Genomic DNA, 26,596 nt, shown 5'->3' on the forward strand with positions numbered 1-26,596 from the left:
AATGCTTATTGCTCACGTTTCCATGCCGCACGTGAGCAGCGTTCGCCTGCTCCGGAACTAAACGCACATACATGCAAGCCTCTCATACCATGTGCGTGTGTGTGCAAATGCGTGTGTGGGACGTGCTCGCGCCGTGTTTTGATTGGAGGTGCGTAAGCTGAGAGAACACGCTGCGCAAGCGTAGATTAAGATTTAAATCATATAGAAATTCTAAAACTGCAAACGGATTTGAATCGAACCGGTTCAAGCCTAGCCTTACATGCGCCAAACAAACAATGGAAACAATTGTCTAAAAATTAAATCGTATGATATTATGTATTGAAATAAAGGGTATGTTAATCTGTTCACCCACAAAATAGCTGTTCTTTCCCTTCGAAGAAATTCTTTACAAACAATTGTATTAATTTTAAATTTAAGCACTTTATTCAAATATTGCGTGACGCAACTTTGAAAGTGCGTCAAACGATAGTTTTAGTTTTTTTTTGCTATATAATTGAAAGTCAAAGTTGGGCGAGGAACAGAATCAAACGCAACGCTGAATAAACAGTGTCAACTGTTAGTATAGAGGTTTTGGAGAATATTTAGAGAATAATGAGCTGTATTGGATAGGATACATGGTATCGAAATCACGCTAAAATAAAAGCATACAAAAACAAACTGTAGATTTATCAATCAATAATTATGAACTATATACAGCTCAATCAATGATTCAATGCATGCGTGTCAAATCCTCCACAATCTTAATGACGTCCTCCACATCCGCACTCTTGCGTTCCCCGTTCAGCGTCAGCTGCAAAAAGCAAAATAAATGTAATTTTATATAATATTGATTGAGAATACGGGCTATACACACCTCCAGACCACTGACGGCCTCGCGCATCTTGTCTCGATTCAAGTCCAAGAAACTTTCAATTAAATCGCCATCAATGAAGCCCTCACTGGGCTCCACCTTGGTATTGATTTGGTAATTACGATAATAGGTGTGATCAATTTTGCCCACCGACTTAATGATCTTCTTTAGGCGCTCCTCGAGACCATGCAGAAAATCGTAAAAGTCCTGTGGTATTTGGGTGACAATGCCAATGGCACCATTGCAGGTGCCGTAGAGTACACAGCCGTTAATGGGCGTGGTGCGCTCGCCCACATTCTGCATAACCAGAGAGCCATGCCGAAATACGTTAATTGTATCGCCCAGATGAAAGCGCGCCAACTCCGGCAGCAACTGACGCTCCTCATCCGTTGTGGCAGCACTAGAGAGGCAATTAAATATTTAGAATTAAAGCACAAATTGCGCTTAAGTACATGCTACTTCACCTGTCCTTCTGGCACACAAACAAATTGTCGTGTGTTTCGCAGCCAAGGAAGGTGTCATCGTCCAGAATCTCCACGGCGCGCATCCACTTTGGCTCGCAGTCGCGTGCTATCTCCACAAAGATGCCCTCCATTTGCTTGTGCTGCAGCAGCGTTATGGAGCGCATAAGATCGCCAACTAGAATAAAGTCACCCTTGGCCTTTAAAAACAATGCCGCAATCATGTTCTGTATGTTGCACTCCATGCGCAGCTCCTTCTCGTTAGTCCACTCGTACAGGCGCACAAAGCTGCCAATGCCGGCCAGAACCTTGCCATTGAACTCCACCAAAGCATAGCATGTGCCATCGACTTTCGTTTCGGCCACTTGGGTTAGCTTGTTTTCGTTATAATGGAAAATAATGATACGTCCCACTTTGGGCTCCGGTTCGTCGGGAAAGACTAGCGACGTGGCCACCACATAATAGGTATTGGGATCATCGCCCAGTTTGGCGGACATCAATGACGAAATCGTCTCCGGCGGTACAAATTGATGTGAATGCAATACCTCGAATGTATTCTGATCAATAACCAGCAAATTGTGTACATCAATCTCTTGGCCAACTTCTGCATTGGCCGCCGTCGAATTACCGCCACCCGGCTTGGGCAATATATTGGAGCTGCAGCTACTATTTTGAGCCTGTGTGGAGGCGCTGTTGCGCAACGGCTTCGCACCGCCACGTCCGTGCACATCGATGCGCAGAGTGGACACGGCAAAGGTCTGTGAAGCCTCCTGATAGGCAATACGACGCGGTCCCTCACCCAATGGCACAGTGCGAATGTGCAGCTTCTGGATCTCATCAATGGTGCCCAATATAACCGAGTTTTTGGTGGCCAGCGCCAAGCTATCCGGATATGCTTGAGCATTAAGAGAGCACATATGATTCACCTCCTTTAGATTAACATTTGAGAATACCAGCTTATGATTGGATGAATATATAACCGTCGGACGATCCGAACAGGCAAACACATTCGTAGTGGAAAACGAGCGGAATGTGCGCAATGTGGTTGGCTGTGTGCCAAGGGTTACTTTCTTCTTATCCGTCAGCTGACCAGTGTTCCTGTCCAGAATGAAATAGTACATGGACCCGTCGCCAAGAGCGCACAGCAGATAGTTGATATCCTCAAAGGTGGTCATCAGTATAGAGCGTGGTATTATCTCTGTTTGTTTACAATAAAAGACAAGTCATTCGGGGCTCCAACAAATAAATACCCTTGCTATCTATACCAGGGCAAATATTAAATACCCTTGTTAATATGTGAAGCACATAATTTATCAGTTTAAAGGAATCACGAAAAACATAACTTTCGATTTCAGCAGATTCTTTCTATAGAACTATATAAATACCGTAGTCCGATATTGATAAATTTGTCTAAAGTGTGAGAAGCATAATATAACTCGTGACTGACAATTTCACCTTTAAATTATAGTGATTCTGATAATTGTATTGCCTGAAAGGATTGTATTGTGAAGGACAAGTTTACATAGAAACAGACAACCAGACAGACGGGCAAGGCTATTTCGAATCGGCTGCTAATTAACAATATTCAAGATTGAAAGAATTTATCTACAACTAAATACTTACCACCGCTAAGCTTTTCAGTGTATATTGTCTCCAAATCGGGAAGCCGCAATATAACCGCCGATATATCTGTCCACAAGCCCACGGCTACCAATTCGGACTTGGTCTGCTTCTCGTCCAATGGTGTAACGTCCAGGCAGGCAACCTCATATGGCAAGGTTTTGCGGCATTTCTCCACTAGGCTGCCATCCTCAATAGAAATGTAGAATATCTCACGCGCCGAGGCTGCGACAATCTGTGTACTGTTGCAGGAGACGACACCAATGGAACGATCGCCCTCGGGCTTCCATTCACCAACCAGGGCCTTGGTGGCGCTCTTGACCAAACGTACACTCTCCGCAGTCACTTGAATCAGCTGCAAGAAATATGGATTAATTTAATTTATGGCACACATGCGTCTAATTTGAATGCCCACCTGATCGTAATCCACGTTAGCGCAGAGAAATGATTGCAGATCGCTCGCGAAACCAGGTATCTCTGTTTCCTCCACCTCCTCGCCAGATAAGGTCAGAATGCGTGTATGCCCAACGAAGGCCAAGACGAGCGTGTTCTCATAGGCGCTGTCATCGATGCCCACCTTCAGGGACCACATGCCCTTAATGCCAGGCAAATCGATGCAAGCATGCTCCTGTATGCCAATGCCAATGCGAATAATACGTAGCGAGCCATCCTTGAAGCTGCCAGAGCAAGTAATAATCTGGCCCTGTCCTTGACGATCTAAGTCTACAACGGCAATGTCCAAAATTGGCGCCAAATTGGTAAAGTTCTCCACTGGTATGACATAAGAGCCATCAATAGCCTCCGAACTAAGTCGCACCAGTTGCGAATCGCCATGGCGACTGCCAATGTACAAAAATCCATTGTCCAAATATGTAATGCATTCCGGTATCGAAATCTCGCCCAGTTGCTCAACTTTGATGTCCTTGACGGTGGTACCCTTGCTGGTCTCGGTGGTGCCCAGGAAGAGCATATAAAGCTGTCCATCCATGTTGCCCAGCAGATAACGTAAACCCTTGCTGTCCACACGTGCATAGCAATTAATGGTACTTTGGCGGAAGGTGAGTGGCGCCACAGCATGATAATTGCTGCCATCGTGATAGACAATGGACTCGCGTCCAATTACAATGACGCCACCAATGGATGAGGGCACTGGTATCAACATAGTAGCCTCTGTTTCTACATTATCCTGCTTCCAGGCGAGCTTTATAAATTCCTTATCACGCAAATTAATTTCATGTGATTTCACGTGGCGACCATCATTATCCTTGTGTATGACAATGACTGTTGGATTTTGGCAGCCGTGCAGAAACTCCACATCATAGACGGTAAGCTCATCCATGCTGTAAGAAAAAAAGACAGAACGTATAAGCTAAAGTATACCAAAGCATTTCCTTTGGCTTACCGCAAATTTGTCGCCTTTAACTCGCTGGCATCCTTGTCCAAGGGTATAATGGTGAATAGCCCCTGATACAGGCACATGCCAATAACGCGCGCCTTTGGATCAATTGCTGCAATGAAGCCACCCTCAGAAAGTATGCCTACCGAGTCGGAGACATTGCCGTTGGCTTTTGTGACGACGGTTACAGCATCGCCCACCATGCGGGCCTCAAGTATCATGACATTAAAGCGTCGCGTCAATATGAAAAGCAAATCCTTGTTGCTGTCTGGCGGACGAAAATGACGCATAACCGTGATTTTGCCATTGATGTTGATCTCTTTTAGCGGGCGCAAGCCCTCTGGCGTTACCAAATCAATTTCCACCTGATTATTGCGTGCAATAATCAAATTCAAGTCTGTCGGCGATGTGAAATTGCCTGAGGAGTTATTCAAAAAGATGCGTCATGTACTTAACAAATTTATTTTAAAGTAATGCCGGTTAAAAGTAAACTACAATCTGCATGTTCCCGTCCACATCATGCCCGTCGTTAACTTACCGGTGAGACAGGCGACAACCGCTGTGGGCTTTTGGGCGGTCACCACATAGTGATGCGACATTTTCTCCCAATTCGCAAACACACAATAAGCTTCCAAAACAAATCAAAAAGCACGCGTAGTTACTTGGAAACTATTAAAATGCAACTTTGCACCAGCAAAACGAGCAACAAAACGCGCTAAAAAAAACTCATTTTGTTGAGGTCTAGATGACTTTTACTGTGGTCTGGCAACGCTGAGGCGCACAGTTGCACTGGTGTCTGTGCTGCAAAAATAACAAATGTCTCCCGTTACGCAACACTATTTATTAATGGCGACCGGACGACTTGCTGAACCCTACATACGTGTTTGAAATCTTAGAAAAATCATTTTTATAGTTGATTTATAGTGTAAAGAACACCATATTATTGTATAATATATTATTTAAAATACGCTTCAAACATTGTGCTGCGTTTTGTTGCCACAAAGTGTGTCGTTAAAGTGCCTAAAACTGCCATCGTTGGTCTTCAAAAGAACATGGCGAGACTAACTAAAGTCTATAATACTGATGATGATGATTCTGGTTATGTGGGCCGCAGGCATTTACCTTTGGTGGCAGGTGATAAGCTAATGGTAAGTCACAAAATGCACAAAGGAGCTAATATGCAATAATGTAAAACTACTGCTGTAAAACTGTCATAAAAATTTTAATAATTTGATGACCCCCTCCAAACCCACATACTTATGCATTTCTGTGTCGTGAATGTTGTGTGTATGCCTGTGTGTGCACATTGTCAAACTTTCATAACACGTACGCGTGCATCTGTGTGCTATGTACATATGTAGTAAACACATACATATGTGCATAAACATATATATGCTTGTCGACGACTGCACCCATAAATTGAAAACGTTGTTTAATTAAACTTCAGTTTTTCTGTGTGTGTTATTTGAAGTCTGCAATAATAAACAGCCGCTTAGAGCAACCGCTCGGCAGATCTGCACCAGCCCGACGCCTCCTCTGCACCTTACGTAGGGTCGCCATGTTGCTGAAGTGGCAACACCGACCAACAAAAAAACAAAAACAGGTTTCAAATGCATTTCTTTCTCTTTGTTGCTCTCTGTGTGCGTGTGTGTGTGTGTTCTTTTTTGCCAACACTGTTCTCTTACTATCTCTGATCTGTCTTTGATCCCTTCTCCCCCTCTTGCTAGATGCTCATGGACCTGAACAGCAAAGGACTTGTTATTGACAGCCCACAGATACGGGGTCGCGAACTGGAGGAATTCTCACGTAAATTTAATCTGCTCACAGAAACGGAACGCAATCAATCGCTTGTGATTGATAGCAGCGGCTTCATTTCGGTGCTCAATCAGTGCGTTCAGTGTGTGGGCTGCCGGCGAAGGGTGGAGCGTTTGTTTTACCAGCTAGCTGAGTCCGGCCATCGTACTGTCGACCCGCTGGAGTTGCGCGACAATTGCACGCTGGGCATAACGGAGGAAAAACTAAAAACACCTCAGGCACTGGGCACTCTACTATATAGACATCACGAGGTGCTCAACAATCTGTTGGATAATAAGCTGCGCAACAAGACGCGCTGTGTGCTCCATTCATTGGACACGTTCCGTGCCAAACCATTTTCGGAAACGTGGCGCGAAGTGTGGTCCGCCATGAAGAGCAATTGTCGCACCGAGGTGACCATCATTGAGACAAAGGAACTGCACGAAGTGCTCGACAAGTATCTGAAGAAGCACAAGTTTTGCGCCGGCTGTCGCACAAAGGTAAGCATCTTGCGTTAATTGCGTCCAATTTCCAAGCTAATGCCATTGTTGCCTTGCAGATCGAGCGTGCCTATAAAATACTCATTGGCGAGGTATCCACCAAGGAGAAGGGCTATGCGGCACAGCTGTATGCCCACATACGCAAGTGTGTGCCCGATGAGCACATACATGTGAGCACGAATAAAATCGAGTTCCTTGACGCGCTTATCAAGCGTGCCGAGCCGGAGGTAAATGGTAGCTACTCGAAACTGCGCGAACGTCATGCCAAAACGCTGGAGATCGCCCAGGAGGAGGTGCTCACGTGCGTCGGCATGATCATGTACGAGCGCTTGCGTCGCATTTATGTTAGTCTGCGTGAGGAGGAGCGTGCCTGCCAAGTGCTGGCTGCTGTGGGCGTGCATGCGCTCTGTCGCAGCTTTCATGAGCGTGTGGAGGAGAAACAGGGCATAAGCAACTTGGAGCTGCTCTATCAGGAGATCAGTCGCGCGGAGAAAGCCAAGGAGCTGAAGCGTGAGCAGAAAAAGCTCAAGAAGAAGAAGAAGAAGGATGAAAAAAAGAATATGCATCGTCTGTGTGAAAACGATATTAATAATGCGAACGACGCTGCCGAAACGGACTACGAGGAGGAAGAAGATGACGTTATTCCTGAGGCTGAAGCTGAATCTGAGCCTGCGGCTGTAGACGACGCCGTCGATGATGGCATCGTTATACTCTGTGCAGACGCAGATCCAGAGCCAAAGCCGCCAACGCCAAGTGACAAATCAACGAAATCGAAATCGAAGAAGCAACCGAAGAAAAAGAAGCAAAAATCTGCTAGCAAGAAGGCTAAAAAGTTATTGTGTGTCGATGACCACCTAGACGTGTCTAAGGCAACGAAATGCAACGACTGTTTAGCACCCATCCCCAACTGTCCCTGCGAGCAGGATGTGCGCGATTCTGGCTATGGCAGCGATCCACCCACATCGCATGCCAATTCGCGCATTTCCAGCGCAATCTCGTCGCCGGAAGGCTCAGAAGTTTCGTGCTCGGACGGACTGTGCAATCATCATGACGGGCTGCTGGACGAGGAGCAAAGCGTCGATGATGTTGCAGTCCGCAACAGTTACGTCTCCGGTTTGCTCTATGGCCAACAGACGCAATTGGATCAAAAATTCTCATTGCTGCAGATGTGGGTACGTAGCAAGACCCACATTGATTATGATTGCAAATCTTATAGTTAATATCAATTACAGGACTACTTTGACGACTACGATAAGGATGATGAGAACTGTTGTTACATTCCCCAAGAGGTGGTACTGGCTTATCAATACCAGCGTGAGCAAGTGCAGCGTCAACGCGAGCAGCTGCGTGCCACATTGCGCGAGAATTTTGAACGCTTGTGTCTACAGCGTGGTGTCCACATAGGCACAACCAATGCTGCCGCTGGAGTCGATGCCACCTCAACTGGCCATTAATGCATTAAACCGTTGTAGTTATTCAGTCGCGCGTTGCGATTTCTAAAAATCCACGCGGCGCATGCATTCAAAATACATACATATAATTTTTTTTGTTTTTTGAAATAAATGAAGTATAAAAGTTATGCTTATCAATACGTTATATATATATATATAGTTGTTTTTTTTTTTAGCTATTGCGGCAATCTTCGTGAAACGGTTCGAGGGTGCGCAAATCGCGCCATGTTGGCGGCAAACCGTTGGCAATATATTTGCTGCAACGCTTGCACGGCTCAAGGAATAGCTTGATGTGACTGTTCAGCCAAGTCACATAGCTCTTCACCGCCAGATCGGGCAGTGTGGGTGAGAAAAAGTGCAGCATGGCCGAGTGGGCGTGCTCCTGCACCTTGCGAAAGACTTCATAGCGCGACTCGGCCCACAGATCGTCATGCTCGAGCGTTTCATCATAGCCCTTGATTGTCACCCACTCAATGAGCACACCCTTAAAAACGATGGCCGCCTTGAGCACATTGCTGATGGTAACAATGGCCACGGCATTGGATCCAAAAGGACGAAAGACTTTATAGGATGTGTGCGGCGGATGATTTATTTCACTCAATAGCTTATCTATGTGGCTGCAACAAAAGTGTTAATATAAAAGTTAATAGAAACTAAATCGTGCACTCACTCCGGATCGTTGTTGAAGGAGGAGAAGGGCAATCGCTGGCGCTTCTGTGAGCAATAGTTGTAGGAGCGACGCAGCGTATTTTGATTGAGATTGTTGAACGCAAGAATACTATGATCGTGCACCTTGTCAATCCATTTGTAGCTGTTCACCAGCTGCGGATACAACGCCTGTCGATCCTGTGACGTTTCCTGTGCCAGAAATGTGGTGTTGCCCAAATGGTAGGCTGTCGGTGGCACCTGTAACCCATTTATCAGCTGCTCCACTTCACTGCAAACGGTTAAATACCATTGAGTAATGCTCAACCCAATTAATTTCAACACACTCACCGCAACTGCGAGTTGATGGCACCGAATCTGTCCTGAAAATCGTGCACAAATTTATTTCGACTTTCGTCGATGCCCTCGCCGTCGGTGCCATCGGCCAAGTGTTCAAAGCACTGCCGCACATTTGAGCGTAGATTCTTAACGGCCGTTAAAGTCTGGTTTAACTTATCCATTTGCATTCGGGCAAACAAAGCAATTGTTTATATTTGTGCAAAAATTGTTTATTTGCCGACTAGCAAAATTGTACTATCTATCGGCATACCGCCACAATCTATCGATTGGTCAATGCATTGCAGCTGGCAGTGCTGCATCATTATCACTTTGAATAGCAGTATTTTAGAACTTGCCAAACTCGGTCACACTACGCCCCGTTCAATTCAGTGGAAATTTTGTGTTTGTGTAGCTCTCATTGGTTTAAATAAGCCGTAAGTAATGGGCAATAAGTCATCACTCTTTCTGCGGCACGAGGAAATTGCCCAAATACAGAATGAAACAGGCTGTAAGTATATAAAACACACAGCTCCATGTATTCTAGTTATTATAGTATTTAACGTAACCTTGGAGCTGGTTACCCATGTGTAAATTGTCAAAAACATTTCAAAACAAATACGCAGTTGCTAAAAGCATTCTCATTGTGATCAGAAATTTTGCACTTAAGTGGCAACTGTGGCAACTAATTATAGCTTTGCCAAATCGTTTCAATTATGTTTCATAGTCTAAAGTCATTTAGCGTACGGCAGCGCCAGCTACAAGTTAGCGAGCACACAGCCGCGTTGAGTGTTAAAGAACGTAACTGTTGTTTTCGAATTGAGTGTTTGGAAACGAGCTCAATTTGAAGCATTTATGTAAGGTGTAATAAATTTCCAAATGAATTTATGACGTCATGCTGTCCCAACGACCCGCGGGGGCAAAGTGCTGCGCGCGGCCGTTTGATGCACATAAACCTGTGTTTATCAGCTGTCCGAGTAGGTGTAATTTATGCGTGATAAGGCGCCCGTTTGTATCCAGCAACTGCTGAGTTATTATATCGGATAATAGCTGTGTTTTCGCCATTGTCTGTGTATTTGTTATCAATTGATAAGGCGCCACGCTCTACCCTACCCCTCGTTATCTTTTTATTTTTTTGTATCTCACCTCAGTTACACCCAATCAAATTGAGCGCCTGTATTCGCGTTTCACCTCGCTGGATCGCAACGGCTGCGGCACACTATCGCGAGAGGATCTGATGCGCATACCCGAACTGGCCATCAATCCGCTCTGCGAGCGCATTGTCCACTCGTTCTTTGCGGAGAGCACCGATGATCGGGTCAACTTTCGCCAGTTTATGAATGTGTTGGCCCACTTCCGGCCGCTGCGGGACAACAAGCAGAGCAAACTGAACAGCCGCGAGGAGAAGCTAAAGTTTGCATTCAAAATGTACGATCTGGACGATGATGGTGTCATTAGCCGGGATGAGCTGCTGTCGATATTGCACATGATGGTTGGCGCGAACATAAGTCAGGATCAGTTGGTTAGCATTGCGGAGCGGACAATACTGGAGGCGGATCTGTGCTGTCAGGGCAAGATCTCGTTCGAGGACTTTTGCAAGGCGCTGGAACGCACCGATGTCGATCAGAAGATGTCCATAAGGTTTCTTAATTAGGCCTCAATGATAACAGAAAACAAATGTCTTAGTCAGTGTGAACCAAATAGTTTAGTCAAATTAATATCAAGTTCGAGGCATATTCACTTGTATTAGTAATTTATAAACTATATTTAATATGAAGATATTATTGTTGCTTGCTTTTACGCTAATTTATTGTATGGAAATTCTGGTTTATTGCCGCTTTCATTCCGCGCTCTCTTGAAATATTTGCATTTTGTTAATGGCCAGTCTACTATATTTATTTACTTAAATCATTTGATCACTTAATTAGTTGCTTGAAAAATAAATACTTGTAAATATGTATGAATGTGGTTTATTATTGTATTTATCAGGCGTTCAATTGGAATCTACACATATGCATATATGGGATTAAATAATGTAATTGCCCCTGCCAAAAAATAAAACTATGCCAAAACTCTCCACTCGTGGCTTATACAGGCATTTCATTTCGTATAACAGCTTCTATGTGGTCGAGGAGACGGCCAACTTCTTCAGATGCTCCATGAACAGCTGCAGGGAGACATCATCCGTGAGCACCGGAGCGCCGCCATCCTATGAAGATAATTATATCGAGTTAGTAAACTGTGATTGGGATTGGGCTTTGGTTAAGCGGCGCCAGCACCAGAAGCATTTAAAGGAGTTGAAGAAGCAAAGTAACTTAGAACTAAACCCAAAGTGAAATAAATTGAACAAAAAGTTGTTTTTTTACTACCGTCGTCTGACCAATTGGCGCCTGCGCGTGACAAGAACAACAACAACGACAACAAGAAGAAGTTTAAGGCGTTTGTGGGGGGTACACAATGAGAAAGTAAAACGAAAACAAAACGTAATGTTTCAAAAAAGATTAAAAAATTAACAAAATTGCTGTTTAAATGCGTCAGCTAATTGAGACCCACCTGGCCGTAGGCATACATGTTGTTGTGCGTCTGAGATGGATTGACCTTGGAGAGCAGGAAACGCGCCTGCGAGCCGCCGTGTTCGGTGTCAATGTATCGCGGCATGGGAAAGCGTGTCTGCAATATCTCCTGGGCATCATCGACTGGCGCCTGCAGCAGCTGCTTGAAGTTCTCATATTCGGGCATGTCCTGATATTTAAGCGCACGCCACTGGGCAATCGTTTCGCCGTGATAGATGAGTATCTGGAAGAAGGTGTCCATCAGCAGTATGCGATCCGCTTGAATTGAAGCGGTATCAAGCAGCACCGGCTCCGGTGGCCCATTAAATGAATAGCTATAAAGAATGGGCTGTATCATGATCAGGGACTGTGTGAGGTCCTCGCGCATCAGCATGTGTCGATAGAATGTGGTCTCGTCGGGCGAATTGTTGAAGACCTGCAGGAACTGCGAACGGCGCAAATGATACATGAATTGCGGAAACAGGCTAAAGTTTTGTGACAGCCGGAAACTGTTCGGATCATCCTTCGAATACTCTCCAAACTTTTGGCACTACAATTAACAAAAAAGGAAAATCCAATAATATATATATATACATAGAAGGCTGCACTTAGCACTTACCAAGCGAATCAGCTGCCGATCCACCCAGCGCAATATGTCCGGCCCCTCATCCGTCTCGGCGCGATAGACAACCATACGTGCCATAAGCACTGCGGCTGCCTCCTGATCAAAGCCAGCGCTAATGTGCTGCACATTCGTGTTGGCATCCGCCCAGCTGCACACGAAATAAATCAATAAATGGTGTATACCAACTAGCTGGATTGGGGGCGAAACTCACTTTCTGGCCAACGTGGTGACGCGTATGCGCCGCTGTCCGCTTGGATGCTGGTATTGCGTGATGAACTGTATGCAGCCGCGTCCGCCTTGCGGAATGGGCGCCGAATGCTGATTGACCACCTCGAAAAAGTAGGCATATGTGGAGCTGGGATTTAGTGTGCACAACTTCCATTGCACCGTATTGCCCATGCCGATCTCCACATCCGACACCGACGGGCTCTTCACATTCAGCGACACACACGAGCCGATGCCGCCAGAGATTTTCAGCTCGCGCGAGCACTTCACCTCAAGGGTGGCATTGAATGCCATCTTTAAATCGTTGCGGCTGTCGCGCGCAAACACGCGCTGGAATGTTTGCTTGAACAGCGACGAATTAAATGAATCGCCCATAACCATGTGACCGCCGGTGGAGTTGCATAGCTGTTTCATCTCCATCAGACCGGTCTGATCGAGGGCACATGAGTATATGTCGATGCCATGACCATTAGTGGCAGCGCGCAGCGCTAACGCATCATAATGCTTGATGCCCTTCTTCATGTATTTGGCATTGTCCTTGTGTATGTCATGATGGGAGCGTATGGGATGCTTTAGCTCATCGTCGACCACTTGGCCGGGGCCCTGGGAGCAAGGGCCACCGACAAACGTCATAATGCGACCGCCCGTATTTGGGTACGTGCACTCCAGCAGGCCAACTGCAATTGAGAGAGCAGCGCCCGTGGAGCGCAGATAGCGCTTGCCCTGCGGCACCGGCCAAGGGTCACGTTGCAGCTCGCTTAGCAGATCACCCAGTGCGGTATCGCACTGGCTGATCGGCTGTAGGAAGCGATGAGCGGGTGGCAAATGTTGTCCGGCCCCCCCAACCCCCGGTGCATTGGGCATCTGACCTGGCTGCTGATGTGGCGTTGGTGCCACACCCCGTCCAATGCCCAGCATGTCCTGCACCTGCTTGGCGGTCAGATCTTTGGTGCCGCGAAATACATAACTCTTGGAGCAGCCATCAGTGCCAAGCTCATGCACCTGGATCATTTTGCCGAAGGTAATAAGGCCCACCAACGCATTCGGCGGCAGCAGACTCAGCGACATCTGCAGCGAGTCCTTCAACGCGTCCAGCTCTTCTTCATCCATGCAGGTATCGACCAGAAATATAAACACAGGCGGCATTGTCGGCGCCCTGGTAATGGTGTACTCAATGGTACTGAAACCAGGTATCAGTTCCGCTGGCTGATGCTGCTCCGATATCGCTGCATATTGTGGAGGAAACTGGAATTACAAGTGTTAATCTTGGAGCTGAAAAGATTATTTGTGATTCATGTACTCACGGGATTTCGTTGAAAGCAAAAGTTGCACACCCAGAGCTTGGCACGATAGTCCACCTGGCACAGTGGATTCAGGATGGCACGGCAATTGCTGCGCGTGCACAGCACGGGCTCGTATTGTATTGGTGGTAAGTCTGGACGCTCCTTGAGGGGCTGATAGAGACACGCAAGCGGCACCACTAAACGGCTGGCATCGATGCGACTTGAAGGCCATACATTCCAGGTTAAGCGCACTCCGTCACGATCCTCATTTTGCTGGATGAACTCCTCGTAGGTAGTCATCGTTTAAAAGGCTTTATCGACGCTCACGGTGCGTTTATAAGCTTAAAATTAATTATAACACAAGCAAGTCTTATTGGAAAAATCGTTTGGCCAGGCCACGTCACGGATTTGACAGTTGGTTGCGTAGCAGGCAGCTTGTCAACGTATACTCAAAATGGAATGCAAACAATACAAATTTTGTTTCTGTTAATGTAAAACTCTGTAAATATAATGCAGCAGTAAGGCATGCTTATTTTATTATACATTGAATAGCTTTCTATACATTAATATTTATCAAACAAATAAATATACTAAATGTGAAAACTAGTTGGCAGCTCTGCTATCAAATGCAGCCCTGATGCAGCTGTTTACTCGTCGCTGTCATAGTGTGTGTGTGTGTGTGTATTTTTTTTAGAGTTGTTTCTAAGATGGCGACGAAAAAAACGCGTCTTATGTGAATGCAAATGCAATCATAACAACTTAAATTTTATGCTAATAAATGTGCGCTAATTTGAAACAAAACTATTGAAAAACAGTGCTGAATAAGTGCAGAATATTTTACATGTGAAATTTGGTGCGAAAGTTTTGTGAAAATGGCCACAAATATGTATCGAGTCGGAGGTGAGAAAATTTTTTTTCCATACTCGCTTTTCTATCATCTTTCGTTATCGGCGCCGTCTCACTGTTTCGCCTGGTCGTTTTATATGCGTATATGCATGTGTGTTTGTGTGTGTGTGGGACTCCAAATTAAGGAAATAATGAAAGTGCATTTAATTATCAAATCTTACCAAATATTCACCCCCCATACGCTCAATGCTGTTATCAATGATGATGATGATGATGATGTGAAATGCGCTCATATGCGCTTTTAAATTGTGTCGATTTGCCGACGCGAGTTTTAACAACGTAGACGATTTTTCAACACCAGCAAAGCGGCAATGGAACATCGAGTAACCGGCCGCGTAGAGGGGTTATGTGTATGACAGCCGAATTGTCGCAGCTGCAGCAAGTGTTTTTAGTACATGTTTCTGTTGCCCCGATAAGCATTAGCACTGATATCTGTGTGCGTGTGTGTGTGTGTATGTATGAGAACTAGTGCTGTTGGGTTGGGGATACTGATGAAATGAAATTGCATTGACAAATCCGCCTGCCGATCATCGTATGTGTTTGCGTGCGTATGTGTGATTGTGCTTGTGTGTGTGTGTGTGTGTATGTGTGATTGTGCTTGCGTGTATTTGTTCAATTGAAAGTATATTTCGTGATTTTTTCGTGTCTTTGTTGTTGCTATTGGTTGGCTGTGTTTTCTTATGCTAATGAGTTTGCAATATTTTTGGCGCAGCATCTCACGCTTCGAGTGAGTTTTCCCTTTTTCAACAAATTTTACGCACTCGTTTTGCTAGCTCGCTTGCTCGCTCGCTGACTCTGTTTAACCGATGACGTTATTGTTGTCTTCACCTGCCCCATTGTACGGCGTTGTTCTTCTGCTTGTCCGATTCAAATGCAAATGAACCGTAGATGCGAAAATGCGAACGGATAATTAAAATAATCAAAATACAAAAAGGAAAAGAACAACTTGACGCATGCATAAATTAAAAAAATTTCGGCATTTTCTTGATGTTGGTGTGTTGGTTTGGTCTCTCAATGCACGCATTGCCTCAGAATTTGTCTCCATCAGCGCTTTTTGTTAGTCACTTTTAATAGCCACGCTCACATACACACACACACAGCAGCCGCAATGTCGTCGCAGGCTATGGCGACACTTTCTTTTTCATCTCTTTTTTACATCAGCCAAATGCAAAAGATACATTTTCCTTTTATATTATGCCTGCTGAATGTTACCGCTTGATCGCTGCTCTTTTTTTTTCCTTTTTCTTTTGTGTCATTTTCTCTCTTCTATCGGCTTTCGTTGCTTCTGCTGCTGTTGCCGTGGTCAAAACCCAAGCAACGGTTTCTGCGACAGGTTCCGCACCGTCGCTGCTGGCGCGCTCTGTACATGTGAGCTTGTGTGTGTGTGTGTGTGTTCAGCCCCTTGCCTCAGCCCATGTTCGTTGCGTTCGTTGAATGGATGGATGGATGCCCACATTTGTATTTAATTGAGCAATGCGCATACTTTTTCACTGTACTGTGGCCGTAATTAAACGGCGTGTCCACTAGCAGCTAGCAATACTGTAAATTTTAAGTACAAGATGGTAAACTGCTAGATTATCGACACGTTAACGACATTTAATACTCATATTCAATTTATAGGTTGACAAAAATAGGTAAACAGTGGCTTACTAGAATTTGTGATTGTAATTATCGCTAAATTAAAGTATACGTACTCTTACTCAAATTTGGATTTATTTAGATCTATTCGAAGCAAGATATATGTATATAAATAGAAACTAATAATAGAATGATTAAAGCCGTTTTATATTTATTCTTTTTGATTTGCCCATATGTATGTGTGTACGACTATAGGCAATTGCCTTGAACATTTTATTTATTTCCTTTTTAACACGCTAAAATACACGAATATATGATATCGCTATTAATTTTAGGTTTTATGCAAAGTAAATAACATTTATTTTTTGTTTAACTATTTACTGTGGCTTTGCCGTTGATTTGGTCGTATAGTCAAAGGTAACCCAAATTTTACTCATCTCTAGTTTCTGCCGTCTGCATACATTTACACACACGGAATTGTGTGTATGTGTGTTTGTTTGTGTGTATGATATTTGTGTGTGTTTTGAATGCGTTTTACCTGGCTCTATTGGATGCTTGGGCTACAGTTCAGCTTTCATAATGAATGATTTGCGGTCAGTTTGGGCTATAATTATTCTACCACATCTGCGTATTTCATTTTTGAACTGTTACTGAAATTGAATAATCCAACGTTTAATTTTGCAGACTACGTCTACGTTGAGACAACGCCGAATAGTCCCTTCCTGATACGCCGCATCGAGGAGCTGAATAAAAACCAGACCGGCAATGTGGAAGCGAAGGTCATGTGTTTCTACCGACGTCGTGATCTGCCCAACCCGCTTGTACAGCTGGCCGATAAGCATCAACGTAAGTACGCCAATTCAGGCACATACATTCAAACATATAAATGTATATGTTCGTGTGTATGTATATATAAGTTGTTGGTCAGCGAAGTGAGGTTATGTTGCGACGAGGCGCCGTCGCGCTCTTCTAATAAGTCAAAAAGCCCCTACAGATCCTAAGCATATTTTTCACCACAAGAACCAAAGCTCAGGCGGTGGCGCCTTAGGATGAGCGAAATACACCATGCGCCGCAACCAAAACCGAAGCTACTCCGCCCACACCTCAGCGCAACCCCCTTTTCACTAACACCAGCATATGCCCAGTGTGTGCAATGTGTCAAAGCGGAGCCCACCCAACACTGACACACTCACACTAATACACACCCACTTAGCAGCAGCATCAGCAGCGCCAACAACAACAACAACAACAATAAAAGCCAACATCAAGAGCAACAAGAACCGCAATGACAACAACTGTAAAGCATACAGCTAAAGCAAAGAGTAAACGGAATCCGAGCATCCGTAGCAACAACAAGAACAACATAAGCACATAAACATAATGTGTGTAGAGCTGCACTGTACTTCGATGTTGTTGCCGTTTTTGGTTGCCTCAATGTGGCAATACTAGGCAGTAGCAGCAGCGGTAGGTAGACTTGCTGTCTACCTCTGTGCCTCTCTGTATGTATGTGTGTGTGTGTTTGTGTGTGCACGAAAATTTTCATGAGTCCTGGCACTGCAGGAGCTTCGGAAGGAGCCGCGCTTTGCATTTATGTATACATACACACACCCAGGGTACCCCAACAACTAGCAGCCATCTACATGGACAGAACCATTCGCTGTATCTTCCTACCAAAAAGTATACGTACACATACACATACCCCCTCACACACACACACTCACCCACACACACACAAAGCCCCCAATCGGTGGGGTTGGTTGAGGCACACACAAATTCGATACGTGACCCAACGAAAATGCGTTTTTCCAACCCCTCCCCACCTGCCCCACACCCTCTCAACATTGCGTCGACAATGCCCATTAACAGTATACCCCCTTCGTGAACGTCCCCTTCAATGACTGTTTGCTGAGGCTCCTTTTTCGAAGCTGCTTTCGCTGCCTAGCTGATAATCACTCATTAAAAATTAGCACAGTTACTAAAACAACCAACTAAACAACGCAAATAGACTTTCGGCCGTGTCAAGAAACCAAAAAAAAAAGAAGAAAAAAAAAAAAGAAACAATCAAAAAGCTGAAAACTGGCCACGACAGCGTTTCAAGCAAAACACAAAAATAAAAAAAAAAACAGTTGGCTTTGGTTATGTCGAAATTGAAATACCCTTGCGGACATATAATAAATGCATATTAGCTGACAGAGATGTGCAGGAATTCTTTGTCTGATCGATTATTTCTATATAATATATTAATCCGATGTTGATAAGATAAGTAAAACACATAACAACTAAGTTAAGTCAAGATATGTTCAAAAACGTTTTTCATACAAAAATGTAATTTTCCACTGGTGGACTGATATAGCTATAGATGATTCTTTTATGTGTTACATATTACGCAAGAAAATTAGAATACCCTTTGCAAGAGTATTGAAACAAAAAAAAAAAACCAATATACCCGAAACAGCGAGAGAAGCAGAGGCAGACATCGTCAGCAAACAAAACGCAAACGCCTCCATCTGGCAACCCCCGCCCGTGCGCACTTGCCAGACTGTGCGACTGTGCCCTATCTATGGCTACCGAACAGTTGCGCACTCACCCCCCTGATTGTCTTGCTACTGCTTCTTCTTTCGTTATTCACCTACGCTTTTGTAAATTCACGAATGCACCCACAGTCCTTTGGGGGGGAAGCGGGGTGGTTGGTTGCTTGGATTGGGCGCAGCTCGCACTCTTCAAGAAGCAGAAGCAGCAGCCACCACCACCACATTACCGCCCAACTGGCGAGGTCGCCTCGCCCACCCGTTACCATCCCTTCCTGGCTTGTGTGGCGGGGTATTAAAAATAAATTCAAAAAGTTTTGTATTTTGTTGGGCTTTCTGTTTGGCCAAACGCGACATCTTTTAGTAAAATTACTTTTCGTACTTAACCTCACTTTTAACGCGCTGACAACTTATTTGCAGTTATTAGTAAAGTAAATTTAAATTAAGTTCCGCTTGTTACCATTCGTCATAAGCATTGTATATATTATATGCATATGTATATTTGTAAAATCAACATTTCCCAAAAATTCCTCCCACACAACTTGATGATGATGCAGTGGCAACCGCCGAGGACTCACCGCTGGCAACAAAACTGAAGAAAACCTGGCTTAGAACTCCGGTGGGCGAGGAGCAGGCGGCGCAAGCTGTGCTCGATCCCTCAATAGGTACAAAATGGCAAAGCAGTTACTTCTATAAAACAAAAAAAAAAACAAATACAATGTAGTTTATCTTCTTTTGGGAATGCAAATTTTTCTTTTACCAGATTTTTCATTAATCAATCTTTTGTTTATGTATTGTAATCTTTTTCACATCTTGATTTATCTATTATGGTAGAGTCAACTTGGTACTGACCTAGACAACGTTGTAACTATTGTAAGACACGTAAATTCGTATCTTTAAATTCTGTAAACACTATTGATAAATTTGTGATCATTATATACAGTGAACACTCTGCTTAGTGGACCCAGAGATCCGTTTTAAATATATTTGGAGAAATAACAATTTTAATACAATTATTATTGTCAAAAATTAAACAAACACATTATGTCCAATTAACTTGACTTGTTCGTCAGCAGGGCATTCACTGTATATCGTATAGAAAAGTTTTCTGTTAAGGTTAGTACTTTTATGTTATGTAGTATAGATACGAACACCAAATTGATAATGCAATGGTTGTAATTGGTTCTAAAACATATTTTTTTAATGCTCGTTCATAGATACTTTGAGTGCTTGTGCTTATAAAGATTTAATTACGTTTGCTTGCAGCTGCACTCGAAGAGGAACGCACCAGTCCGACGCAAGCGTCCGCCGGCGCCACCACCGGCAATTCCAGCACCAATAACAATACCAACAATAATAATAATAACAATAACAACAACAACAGCGCTGCGAGCGGCGCTGCTGTTACTGCTGCTGGTGGCGATGGAGAGAAGAGCGAAGCGCTAACCACCAAACAGCGATACCAGATCAAGCATCGGGAACTGTTTCTATCACGACAAGTTGAGTCGATACCCGCCACACAAATCCGAGGGAAGTGCTCCGTGACGCTCCTCAACGAAACGGAGTCACTGCAAAGCTATCTCAATAAAGATGTAAGTTGTAGTATCTTAGGAATTAAAATGATTACTAATTTAAATGATGTTATTAATTATTTAATTAATTGCTGTTTTTGCCTGACACAGGACACATTCTTTTACTGTCTGGTCTTCGATCCGAATCAAAAAACGTTGCTTGCCGACAAGGGCGAAATACGTGTCGGCAGTCGCTATCAGTGTGATATACCCGCCAAGCTAAAAGATACCGCCACAGATGAACGTAAACTGGAGGAGCTGGAGTCGTTGGTATGGACGCCGGAGCATAGTTTGACCGATCGCAAAATCGATCAGTTTCTTGTCGTGTCGCGTTCCATTGGCACCTTTGCCCGCGCCCTCGACTGCAGCAGTTCAGTAAAGCAGCCCTCATTGCACATGTCCGCAGCGGCCGCCAGCCGAGACATAACGCTGGTAAGCAACTGAATGAAAATAACCTAGTCGAGTTGCTAATCCTTCTTATTTCATATGTTTTTCCATCTGCTTTAGTTTCACGCCATGAACATTCTGCACAAACACGAATATTCAATTGATGAGGCCATGTCCTCGCTAGTTCCTTCCACTGGGCCAGTACTCTGTCGCGACGAAATCGAAGATTGGAGCGCATCGGAAGCTAATCTCTTTGAGGAAGCGCTAGATAAATATGGCAAAGACTTCAATGACATACGACAAGATTTTGTAAGCAAACTGAACCGAAGATCTATTTAAAACTATCTAACAATCTTTATCTTTAAACAGCTTCCTTGGAAAACGCTTAAGCAGATCATTGAATACTACTATATGTGGAAGACCACCGATCGGTATGTGCAGCAGAAGCGTGTAAAGGCCGTCGAGGCGGAACTCAAGCTCAAACAAGTCTATATTCCGCAATATAATAACAATGGCAAAGGCAACGGTGCCAGCGTGAAGGCGGGCAGCGGCGGTCCTGGTGGCATCTATAATGGCACCACCAATGGCGGAGCCGACTTATCCAACAATGGCAAACCTTGCGAATCGTGCGGGACAACTAAATCATCACACGTAAGACAGAACAAAGTGACAATGTGCTAACATTAATTTCTAATCCAAACCCTTTTTTCTATAGTGGAATTCGTTTAGTAATGGTCATCTACCATGTCGCCTGTGTCAGAGTTGTTGGGACTATTGGCGAAAGTACGGCAGTATGAAATCGGCACATAAGGGCGATGCTAACGATGGTGAGGCTAAGAAAAAGGCTGCCATTGCAGCGACTCCAGCTGCAGCGTTAGCTGCCACAGGCGCCACAACAATAGTCGATCTTAACGAAGACGAGAAAGTTAGTGATCTTAGCAATCGTCAATTGCACAGGTACGAGTATCTAATCAATTTCAAAGATTACACCATTAATAAAATAAATTTTAGGTGTTCCATTGTCAACTGCGGGAAAGAGTTCAAGCTGAAAACCCACCTGGCCCGGCATTACGCGCAAGCGCATGGCATTGCCATCAGTTCGGGTTCGCCGCGGCCCATAATGAAGACGCGCACTGCCTTCTATTTGCACACGAATCCCATGACGCGTGTGGCACGCATTGTTTGTCGAAACATTGTGAAACCCAAGAAAGCGGCGCGGCAGAGTGCATACGCAATCAACGCGCTGTTGGTCAAGCAAGAATGTAATTTGGATTATACTCTTCTATATATAGATTACATTATTGTTTTGTGTTACTTTTGTAATTGTAGTTACGAATCGTATTAGCGGAAAATCGCAGGCGGATATCAAAAAGATGCTTTTGCTCAAGCCTAAGGAACGTGGCAGCGTCACAAAAATTGCCAATCGTTTGGGCGCACCTGGCAGCGGTCCACATGAATGGCTGGTGCTAACGCCCAAAGATAAAATGCCACAGCCCATTGTTGTCTCATTCCCCAAGCCGCCCAAAGCGCCAGATGGCAGTTTACTCTACGAGCGTGTGCCCAATAAAACGCCCGATGTGGTCGCCGTCCCAGTTGCGGCTGACAAAGAACTAACCATAATTCCAGCGCAAGCAACGTCTACGATACGCAAGCGTGCGCACGAGGAACAGCAACTCAATGGCACCGAAGGTAAGTCAAAGGTTATTTCATTCTGTCATCCATTAATAATTTTACGCTTTGGCACCTACAGTGACTATTGTGCCCAGTGGACCGCCTGCCAAACGCCCTAATAAGGATCCCATGCCCTCGCATTGCCCCAGTCCGGAGCAGTTTGCCGCGATGATGGCGGCAGCGGGTCAGCCACTCTCCAGACATCAAGTAGGTCTAACATAAATGCGATTGTAAAAATCGAATTATTATTATATTTGATTTGTTTGCAGCTTAATGGCAAGCAAAAGATTGCGCAAATGGCACGTGGCGGCAATGGACGCAAGCAGGTCATAAGTTGGATGGATGCACCGGACGATGTTTACTTTAGAGCGACAGATGTACACAAGTGAGCGCAATTCGATCGTTGTTGCACAATAGCAATATCTAATCTCTACTTTCTTGTCCATAGAAAAACACGAAAAATACTCTCAGCTGTGGATCTGCGTCGTGCGGCGCGCAAACCATGGCGCTCACTGCCTATCAAGTCAATGGCCCCCGAGCCGAGCAGCAAACCTATTGAATCACAAATCGTTATACTGGACTGACCGTCTACGGCAGATACAACAGCATCAGCAGCAAAAACAGCGACAAAGTTGCTGTCATATTCAGCCAACAGATTCGAACAGCAACAGCAGCATCCGCCATTTCCATATACAATGGATGCATTGCTAAACTAGTGTGACCCAGATTCTGTCTTTTAGTGGCTTGCCATGTACATACATACATACATCCCCTGCATGCATACAAAGAAAATACATACAGACCCGCATACATATACATACATCTAGTGTAGGCAACTGTTGCAGCATCCACTATACATATGAAGTTGGAAACCATTTCACTAACAGAAAACCAACAACTGACAGCAACAAGAAAAACCACTTTACTAGCGCTTAAATAGATGTCTTTTTAAAAACAAAACAAAACAAAAGAAATAGTAAGATAATAAGTGTTAAGATCTAAAGCAATAGGAAACACAACGCGAAACAAATCAAATATTTATTCATAATTTACATAATTTTTACAATTTTTATTTAAATCTCAGTATACCGTACACAAAAATTAACTTCACTGCTTTTTTGGACATGTATGAGAAACTCAAGGAATAATAAGTTCATTGTTTCTATATTAGTTTATGTTATGTAAGGCATTTTTTAATAATTCTTAATTATTATTATTTTTATTGCATTGTCTAATTTTCATAAGCATACATTTGTACATGTGCATGGTGTGTACACAATGTATGTCATTTATTTTAATTTGTCTAAACTATTGTATTTGCTACCATGCGCCTTCAGGTTCCGAAGAAAATCTTTCCTTTACTTTTTTTTTTTAAATTTTGTTGAGCAAATGTTTGTTGCATACTAGCTAAAAACCAGATACGTAAATTTGAAATTCAAAGGCCTCTGTAATTTTGAAATATTTTTCATTCAAAATTTGAATATGCAAATAATAGACGAAAGATATTTGAAAATTGATTTAATGCTTTAAGTATGGAAACAAAAATTGGAAACTAACCTTGTTAATAAATGTGACGTGCAAGATTATTTAAAAAATTAATTATATGCTGTAACTTAAAGCGAAAAACTACCAACAAATTGTACAGTAATTGGGATAAATTTTATAACTTCGAATACAATTTATTTTCATAATTTATATACAAATTGAAAATGAACACTTTCAAAGCGATAATTAATAGACAACACACAACACGAACACAAATATAGCATATTATTTACGCCTATAAATACATAAAAAATAAATCAAAACAACATTATATACATTTATAAATGTATTGAGTATAAATGATACCATAACAAACAATTTGGCAAATGACAAGTAAAATCTAAAGTAGATCAGCATTAAAAAAAACGAAAAAAAAAAATGAAAAAATGAGCAACCACATTTATAAATATATTGATTATAAAGAAATTCTAATTGTAAGCCAATCTATGTATTTTTAACTTTACAGTTTAAGTAATTTTGTAAAATAAAAATTCTTTAAATTAAACAATTTAAGTAAAACAAAAAAACGAACAATAGCAGCAAATGTCAGAAAAAACGACCAGAACAACAAATATTTGATTAGAACTAAAAAGCATGCGGCACATAGTTTAAAAACCGAAGCAACAGAAGCAAATCAAACAGAGCTATATGCATCATATACACATACCTATATATATATATATAAATATAAATATATATGTATTTGTATATATATGTATAAAACATATTATGTACGCAGATATATACAATAGTACGAACTCTGCGCATTACACAATACAGTACGCATATACATTTTTACAGAGCAGAACGCTAGAAACCAGCACGGTTTTTGGCGGATTGGGATGGGGACACGAAACCGAAAAGTTTTCCAAATAAAGTTTTAAAATTTTTCCTAAAAAAAACTGTTCAAAAAGAAAAACTATTTATTCACATGCAACAATTAGTGCTTAACAATGTTTGTAAAATTGAAATATTACTCCCCAGTGTAACTGGCAATGCAGAGCGAGGCGTTGGTGCCACCAAATCCAAAGGAATTCTTGAGCGCAATGCGCCGTGAGTGATCCTCTGACCATTTGCACGCCTTTGTCACGACATTCACATCCACATCCAATTGATCAATGTTTATCGAGGGCGGCAATTGGTTTTCAGCGCAGGCGTGCACTACAAAGAGCGCTTCCAGATTGCCCGACGAACCAAGCAGATGACCATGTGCGCCTTTGGTGGAGGACACAAACACCTTGGCTATATGGTCGCCAAATACGCGCCCAATGGCATGTGCCTCGATGCGATCGCCGGTGGGCGTTGATGTGGCATGCGCATTGACATAGCTAATATCCTGGGGCGCGATGCCAGCATCGGCAATGGCGCGTTTCATGGCCAGCGTGGCACCAGTACCATCCTCGCTCGGCGAGGTAATGTGATGCGCATCCCCGGACAGACCATAGCCCAGTAGCTCAGCCAATATGGGTGCTCCACGGGCACGCGCATGCTCCAGCTCTTCAAGAAGCAGCACTGCGGCGCCCTCACCCATCACAAATCCGTCACGCGCCTTATCAAAAGGTCGCGAGGCCACAGCCGGGTTATCATTGAACGCAGTGCTGAGGGCGCGTAACCTACAAAACCCGGCAATTGATAGGGGGTCTATACACGCCTCCCCACTGCCGGCTAGCATTATGTCAGCATCGCCGTGGCGTATAAAACGCAGAGCATCCCCGATGGCATGGGCGCCGGTTGCGCACGCTGTTGAGACGGAATGGTTGGGTCCCTGCAAGCCATGACGCATGCTAACGTGTCCACAGGCCATGTTGGGCAGCAGGCGCGGAATAAAGTAGGGACTAACACGATTGTAACCACGCTGCAGCTGCTGAAAAGCGCCATAGACCTCCGCCAGATCGAACATGCCCATGCCCACGCACACGCCAAAACGTTCCCGCTGCTCGCCGCTCAACTCGCTGGGCTTCAGCTTTGCTGCGGCCAGCGCCTCATCCGCTGCAATAATTGCTAATTGTGTTGCAGGACTCATAAGCTTTATATCACTCTTGCTCAGATGCTTGTCTATCTGGAGGCGTTCCCTCGGTATTTGTGCCGCCACCTGACAAGGCAGCCCTTTGAAGTCCGCACCCAGTCTGGCAATAGCCGAATCTCCCGCCAGCAAACGTTGCCACGACTCGCCCACATTATTGCCCAGTGGTGTGACGGCGCCGCTACCTGTAATAACTACGCGTCGGCGCGCGGCCTGCGTTGATGCGTTGCGTATTTGTGATAACAAACGCATGTTGTAACGGCGAACTAAACAACAAGCGTGCGTGAACAATAACAGCGAACAGCTGATGTCCAACGAGGAGTTGCCAGACTGTCATCAGTTGCCGTATGTTAAAGATGAGCAAGAATCGTGCTTATATTGAACCTCGTGCTATTTTGGCCATGACTGCCCCTGATTACACGAAAACACGAATTAAATAAATGTGAATAACTATTAAATAACTAATATTAAAAGTATTAAAAACATAATTTTCACTTAAAATTTTTAATTTTTCGTCTTTTATTTGATTTTTTATTTTATTTTCAAAAAAAAGCAATTAGTTGATTGTCCTAAGACAGATTACAAAAAAAACCGAGTTAAACAAAAAAAAGTTGATGTTAAATTACATTAAAACCATAATTCACAATAC

The 26,596-nt window shown here is 43.7% G+C and overlaps 7 protein-coding genes across 10 annotated transcripts; 3 read left to right on the forward strand and 4 right to left on the reverse strand.

Moving 5' to 3' along the window:
- Positions 1–486: 486 nt before the first annotated feature.
- Positions 487–5,151, reverse strand: LOC115761801 (DNA damage-binding protein 1). Its single transcript, XM_030703744.1, has 7 exons — positions 4,866–5,151; positions 4,334–4,745; positions 3,347–4,271; positions 2,935–3,286; positions 1,315–2,509; positions 854–1,250; positions 487–790 (listed from the first exon to the last, which is right to left on the reverse strand). Exons 1-7 carry the CDS (start codon positions 4,924–4,926, stop codon positions 710–712), a joined length of 3,423 nt encoding a protein of 1,140 aa, XP_030559604.1. The 5' UTR covers positions 4,927–5,151; the 3' UTR covers positions 487–709.
- Positions 5,152–5,229: 78 nt separating this feature from the next.
- Positions 5,230–8,200, forward strand: LOC115761805 (gametogenetin-binding protein 2-like). Its single transcript, XM_030703750.1, has 4 exons — positions 5,230–5,475; positions 6,055–6,621; positions 6,681–7,793; positions 7,854–8,200. Exons 1-4 carry the CDS (start codon positions 5,380–5,382, stop codon positions 8,073–8,075), a joined length of 1,998 nt encoding a protein of 665 aa, XP_030559610.1. The 5' UTR covers positions 5,230–5,379; the 3' UTR covers positions 8,076–8,200.
- Positions 8,201–8,237: 37 nt separating this feature from the next.
- On the reverse strand, positions 8,238–9,327 carry LOC115761807 (mediator of RNA polymerase II transcription subunit 27). The gene is made up of 3 exons (XM_030703752.1): positions 9,069–9,327; positions 8,743–9,009; positions 8,238–8,689 (listed from the first exon to the last, which is right to left on the reverse strand). Exons 1-3 carry the CDS (start codon positions 9,242–9,244, stop codon positions 8,245–8,247), a joined length of 888 nt encoding a protein of 295 aa, XP_030559612.1. The 5' UTR covers positions 9,245–9,327; the 3' UTR covers positions 8,238–8,244.
- Positions 9,328–9,426: 99 nt separating this feature from the next.
- Positions 9,427–10,972, forward strand: LOC115761808 (calcineurin B homologous protein 1). Of its 2 annotated transcripts, none has more exons than XM_030703754.1 (2): positions 9,427–9,564; positions 10,205–10,966. In XM_030703754.1, the coding sequence occupies exons 1-2, from the start codon at positions 9,498–9,500 to the stop codon at positions 10,705–10,707; spliced, it is 570 nt and encodes a 189-aa protein (XP_030559614.1). In that variant the 5' UTR covers positions 9,427–9,497; the 3' UTR covers positions 10,708–10,966. The 2 variants fall into 2 exon arrangements, with proteins under 2 accessions (XP_030559614.1, XP_030559613.1); XM_030703753.1 differs by lacking the exon at positions 9,427–9,564 and adding an exon at positions 9,878–10,030 and having other exon boundaries at positions 10,205–10,972.
- A 35-nt stretch (positions 10,973–11,007) lies between these two features.
- Positions 11,008–14,218, reverse strand: LOC115761804 (protein transport protein Sec23A). Of its 2 annotated transcripts, XM_030703747.1 has the most exons (6): positions 13,760–14,218; positions 12,442–13,700; positions 12,225–12,378; positions 11,607–12,155; positions 11,423–11,443; positions 11,008–11,262 (listed from the first exon to the last, which is right to left on the reverse strand). In XM_030703747.1, exons 1-6 carry the CDS (start codon positions 14,036–14,038, stop codon positions 11,173–11,175), a joined length of 2,352 nt encoding a protein of 783 aa, XP_030559607.1. In that variant the 5' UTR covers positions 14,039–14,218; the 3' UTR covers positions 11,008–11,172. The 2 variants fall into 2 exon arrangements, with proteins under 2 accessions (XP_030559607.1, XP_030559608.1); XM_030703748.1 differs by lacking the exon at positions 11,423–11,443.
- A 392-nt stretch (positions 14,219–14,610) lies between these two features.
- On the forward strand, positions 14,611–24,826 carry LOC115761802 (metastasis-associated protein MTA3). Of its 2 annotated transcripts, XM_030703745.1 has the most exons (13): positions 14,611–14,638; positions 16,907–17,068; positions 19,308–19,415; positions 20,017–20,342; positions 20,433–20,753; positions 20,829–21,017; positions 21,078–21,359; positions 21,424–21,665; positions 21,720–21,970; positions 22,038–22,397; positions 22,459–22,586; positions 22,649–22,764; positions 22,828–24,826. In XM_030703745.1, exons 1-13 carry the CDS (start codon positions 14,611–14,613, stop codon positions 22,961–22,963), a joined length of 2,649 nt encoding a protein of 882 aa, XP_030559605.1. In that variant the 3' UTR covers positions 22,964–24,826. The 2 variants fall into 2 exon arrangements, with proteins under 2 accessions (XP_030559605.1, XP_030559606.1); XM_030703746.1 differs by lacking the exon at positions 19,308–19,415 and having other exon boundaries at positions 22,828–22,963.
- LOC115761806 (3-oxoacyl-[acyl-carrier-protein] synthase, mitochondrial) lies at positions 24,825–26,335 on the reverse strand. The gene has a single exon (XM_030703751.1). The coding sequence runs from the start codon at positions 26,197–26,199 to the stop codon at positions 24,898–24,900; it is 1,302 nt and encodes a 433-aa protein (XP_030559611.1). The 5' UTR covers positions 26,200–26,335; the 3' UTR covers positions 24,825–24,897.
- Between the last annotated feature and the right edge of the window lie 261 nt (positions 26,336–26,596).

This window comes from Drosophila novamexicana, unplaced genomic scaffold (assembly GCF_003285875.2).
Source record: "Drosophila novamexicana strain 15010-1031.04,08,12 unplaced genomic scaffold, DnovRS2.1 tig00000485-arrow-pilon, whole genome shotgun sequence".
Classification (NCBI taxonomy): Eukaryota; Metazoa; Arthropoda; class Insecta; order Diptera; family Drosophilidae; genus Drosophila; species Drosophila novamexicana.

What these genes read in the sequence shown, in the direction of transcription:
- LOC115761804 (XM_030703747.1), bottom strand. Translation starts at nt 14,038, where the DNA reads ATGACTACCTACGAGGAGTTCATCCAGCAAAATGAGGATCGTGACGGA. An exon ending in TTTGCTTTCAACGAAATCCC is followed by an intron (nt 13,701 to 13,759) that starts GTGAGTACATGA and finishes TTGTAATTCCAG; the next exon opens with TTTCCTCCACAATATGCAGC. An exon ending in ATCGGCAGCTGATTCGCTTG is followed by an intron (nt 12,156 to 12,224) that starts GTAAGTGCTAAG and finishes TGTTAATTGTAG; the next exon opens with TGCCAAAAGTTTGGAGAGTA.
- LOC115761807 (XM_030703752.1), bottom strand. Translation starts at nt 9,244, where the DNA reads ATGCAAATGGATAAGTTAAACCAGACTTTAACGGCCGTTAAGAATCTA. An exon ending in GCCATCAACTCGCAGTTGCG is followed by an intron (nt 9,010 to 9,068) that starts GTGAGTGTGTTG and finishes AACCGTTTGCAG; the next exon opens with TGAAGTGGAGCAGCTGATAA. An exon ending in TCCTTCAACAACGATCCGGA is followed by an intron (nt 8,690 to 8,742) that starts GTGAGTGCACGA and finishes CTTTTGTTGCAG; the next exon opens with CCACATAGATAAGCTATTGA.
- LOC115761802 (XM_030703745.1), top strand. Translation starts at nt 14,611, where the DNA reads ATGGCCACAAATATGTATCGAGTCGGAG. An exon ending in CCAGCCGAGACATAACGCTG is followed by an intron (nt 20,754 to 20,828) that starts GTAAGCAACTGA and finishes CATCTGCTTTAG; the next exon opens with TTTCACGCCATGAACATTCT. An exon ending in AGAGCGACAGATGTACACAA is followed by an intron (nt 22,765 to 22,827) that starts GTGAGCGCAATT and finishes TCTTGTCCATAG; the next exon opens with AAAAACACGAAAAATACTCT.
- LOC115761805 (XM_030703750.1), top strand. Translation starts at nt 5,380, where the DNA reads ATGGCGAGACTAACTAAAGTCTATAATACTGATGATGATGATTCTGGT. An exon ending in GCGCCGGCTGTCGCACAAAG is followed by an intron (nt 6,622 to 6,680) that starts GTAAGCATCTTG and finishes GTTGCCTTGCAG; the next exon opens with ATCGAGCGTGCCTATAAAAT. An exon ending in TCTCATTGCTGCAGATGTGG is followed by an intron (nt 7,794 to 7,853) that starts GTACGTAGCAAG and finishes TATCAATTACAG; the next exon opens with GACTACTTTGACGACTACGA.
- LOC115761806 (XM_030703751.1), bottom strand. Translation starts at nt 26,199, where the DNA reads ATGCGTTTGTTATCACAAATACGCAACGCATCAACGCAGGCCGCGCGC.
- LOC115761808 (XM_030703753.1), top strand. Translation starts at nt 9,949, where the DNA reads ATGCTGTCCCAACGACCCGCGGGGGCAAAGTGCTGCGCGCGGCCGTTT. An exon ending in TGTGTTTATCAGCTGTCCGA is followed by an intron (nt 10,031 to 10,204) that starts GTAGGTGTAATT and finishes ATCTCACCTCAG; the next exon opens with TTACACCCAATCAAATTGAG.
- LOC115761801 (XM_030703744.1), bottom strand. Translation starts at nt 4,926, where the DNA reads ATGTCGCATCACTATGTGGTGACCGCCCAAAAGCCCACAGCGGTTGTC. An exon ending in TTAAAGGCGACAAATTTGCG is followed by an intron (nt 4,272 to 4,333) that starts GTAAGCCAAAGG and finishes TTTTTCTTACAG; the next exon opens with CATGGATGAGCTTACCGTCT. An exon ending in CACTGAAAAGCTTAGCGGTG is followed by an intron (nt 2,510 to 2,934) that starts GTAAGTATTTAG and finishes GTAAACAAACAG; the next exon opens with AGATAATACCACGCTCTATA.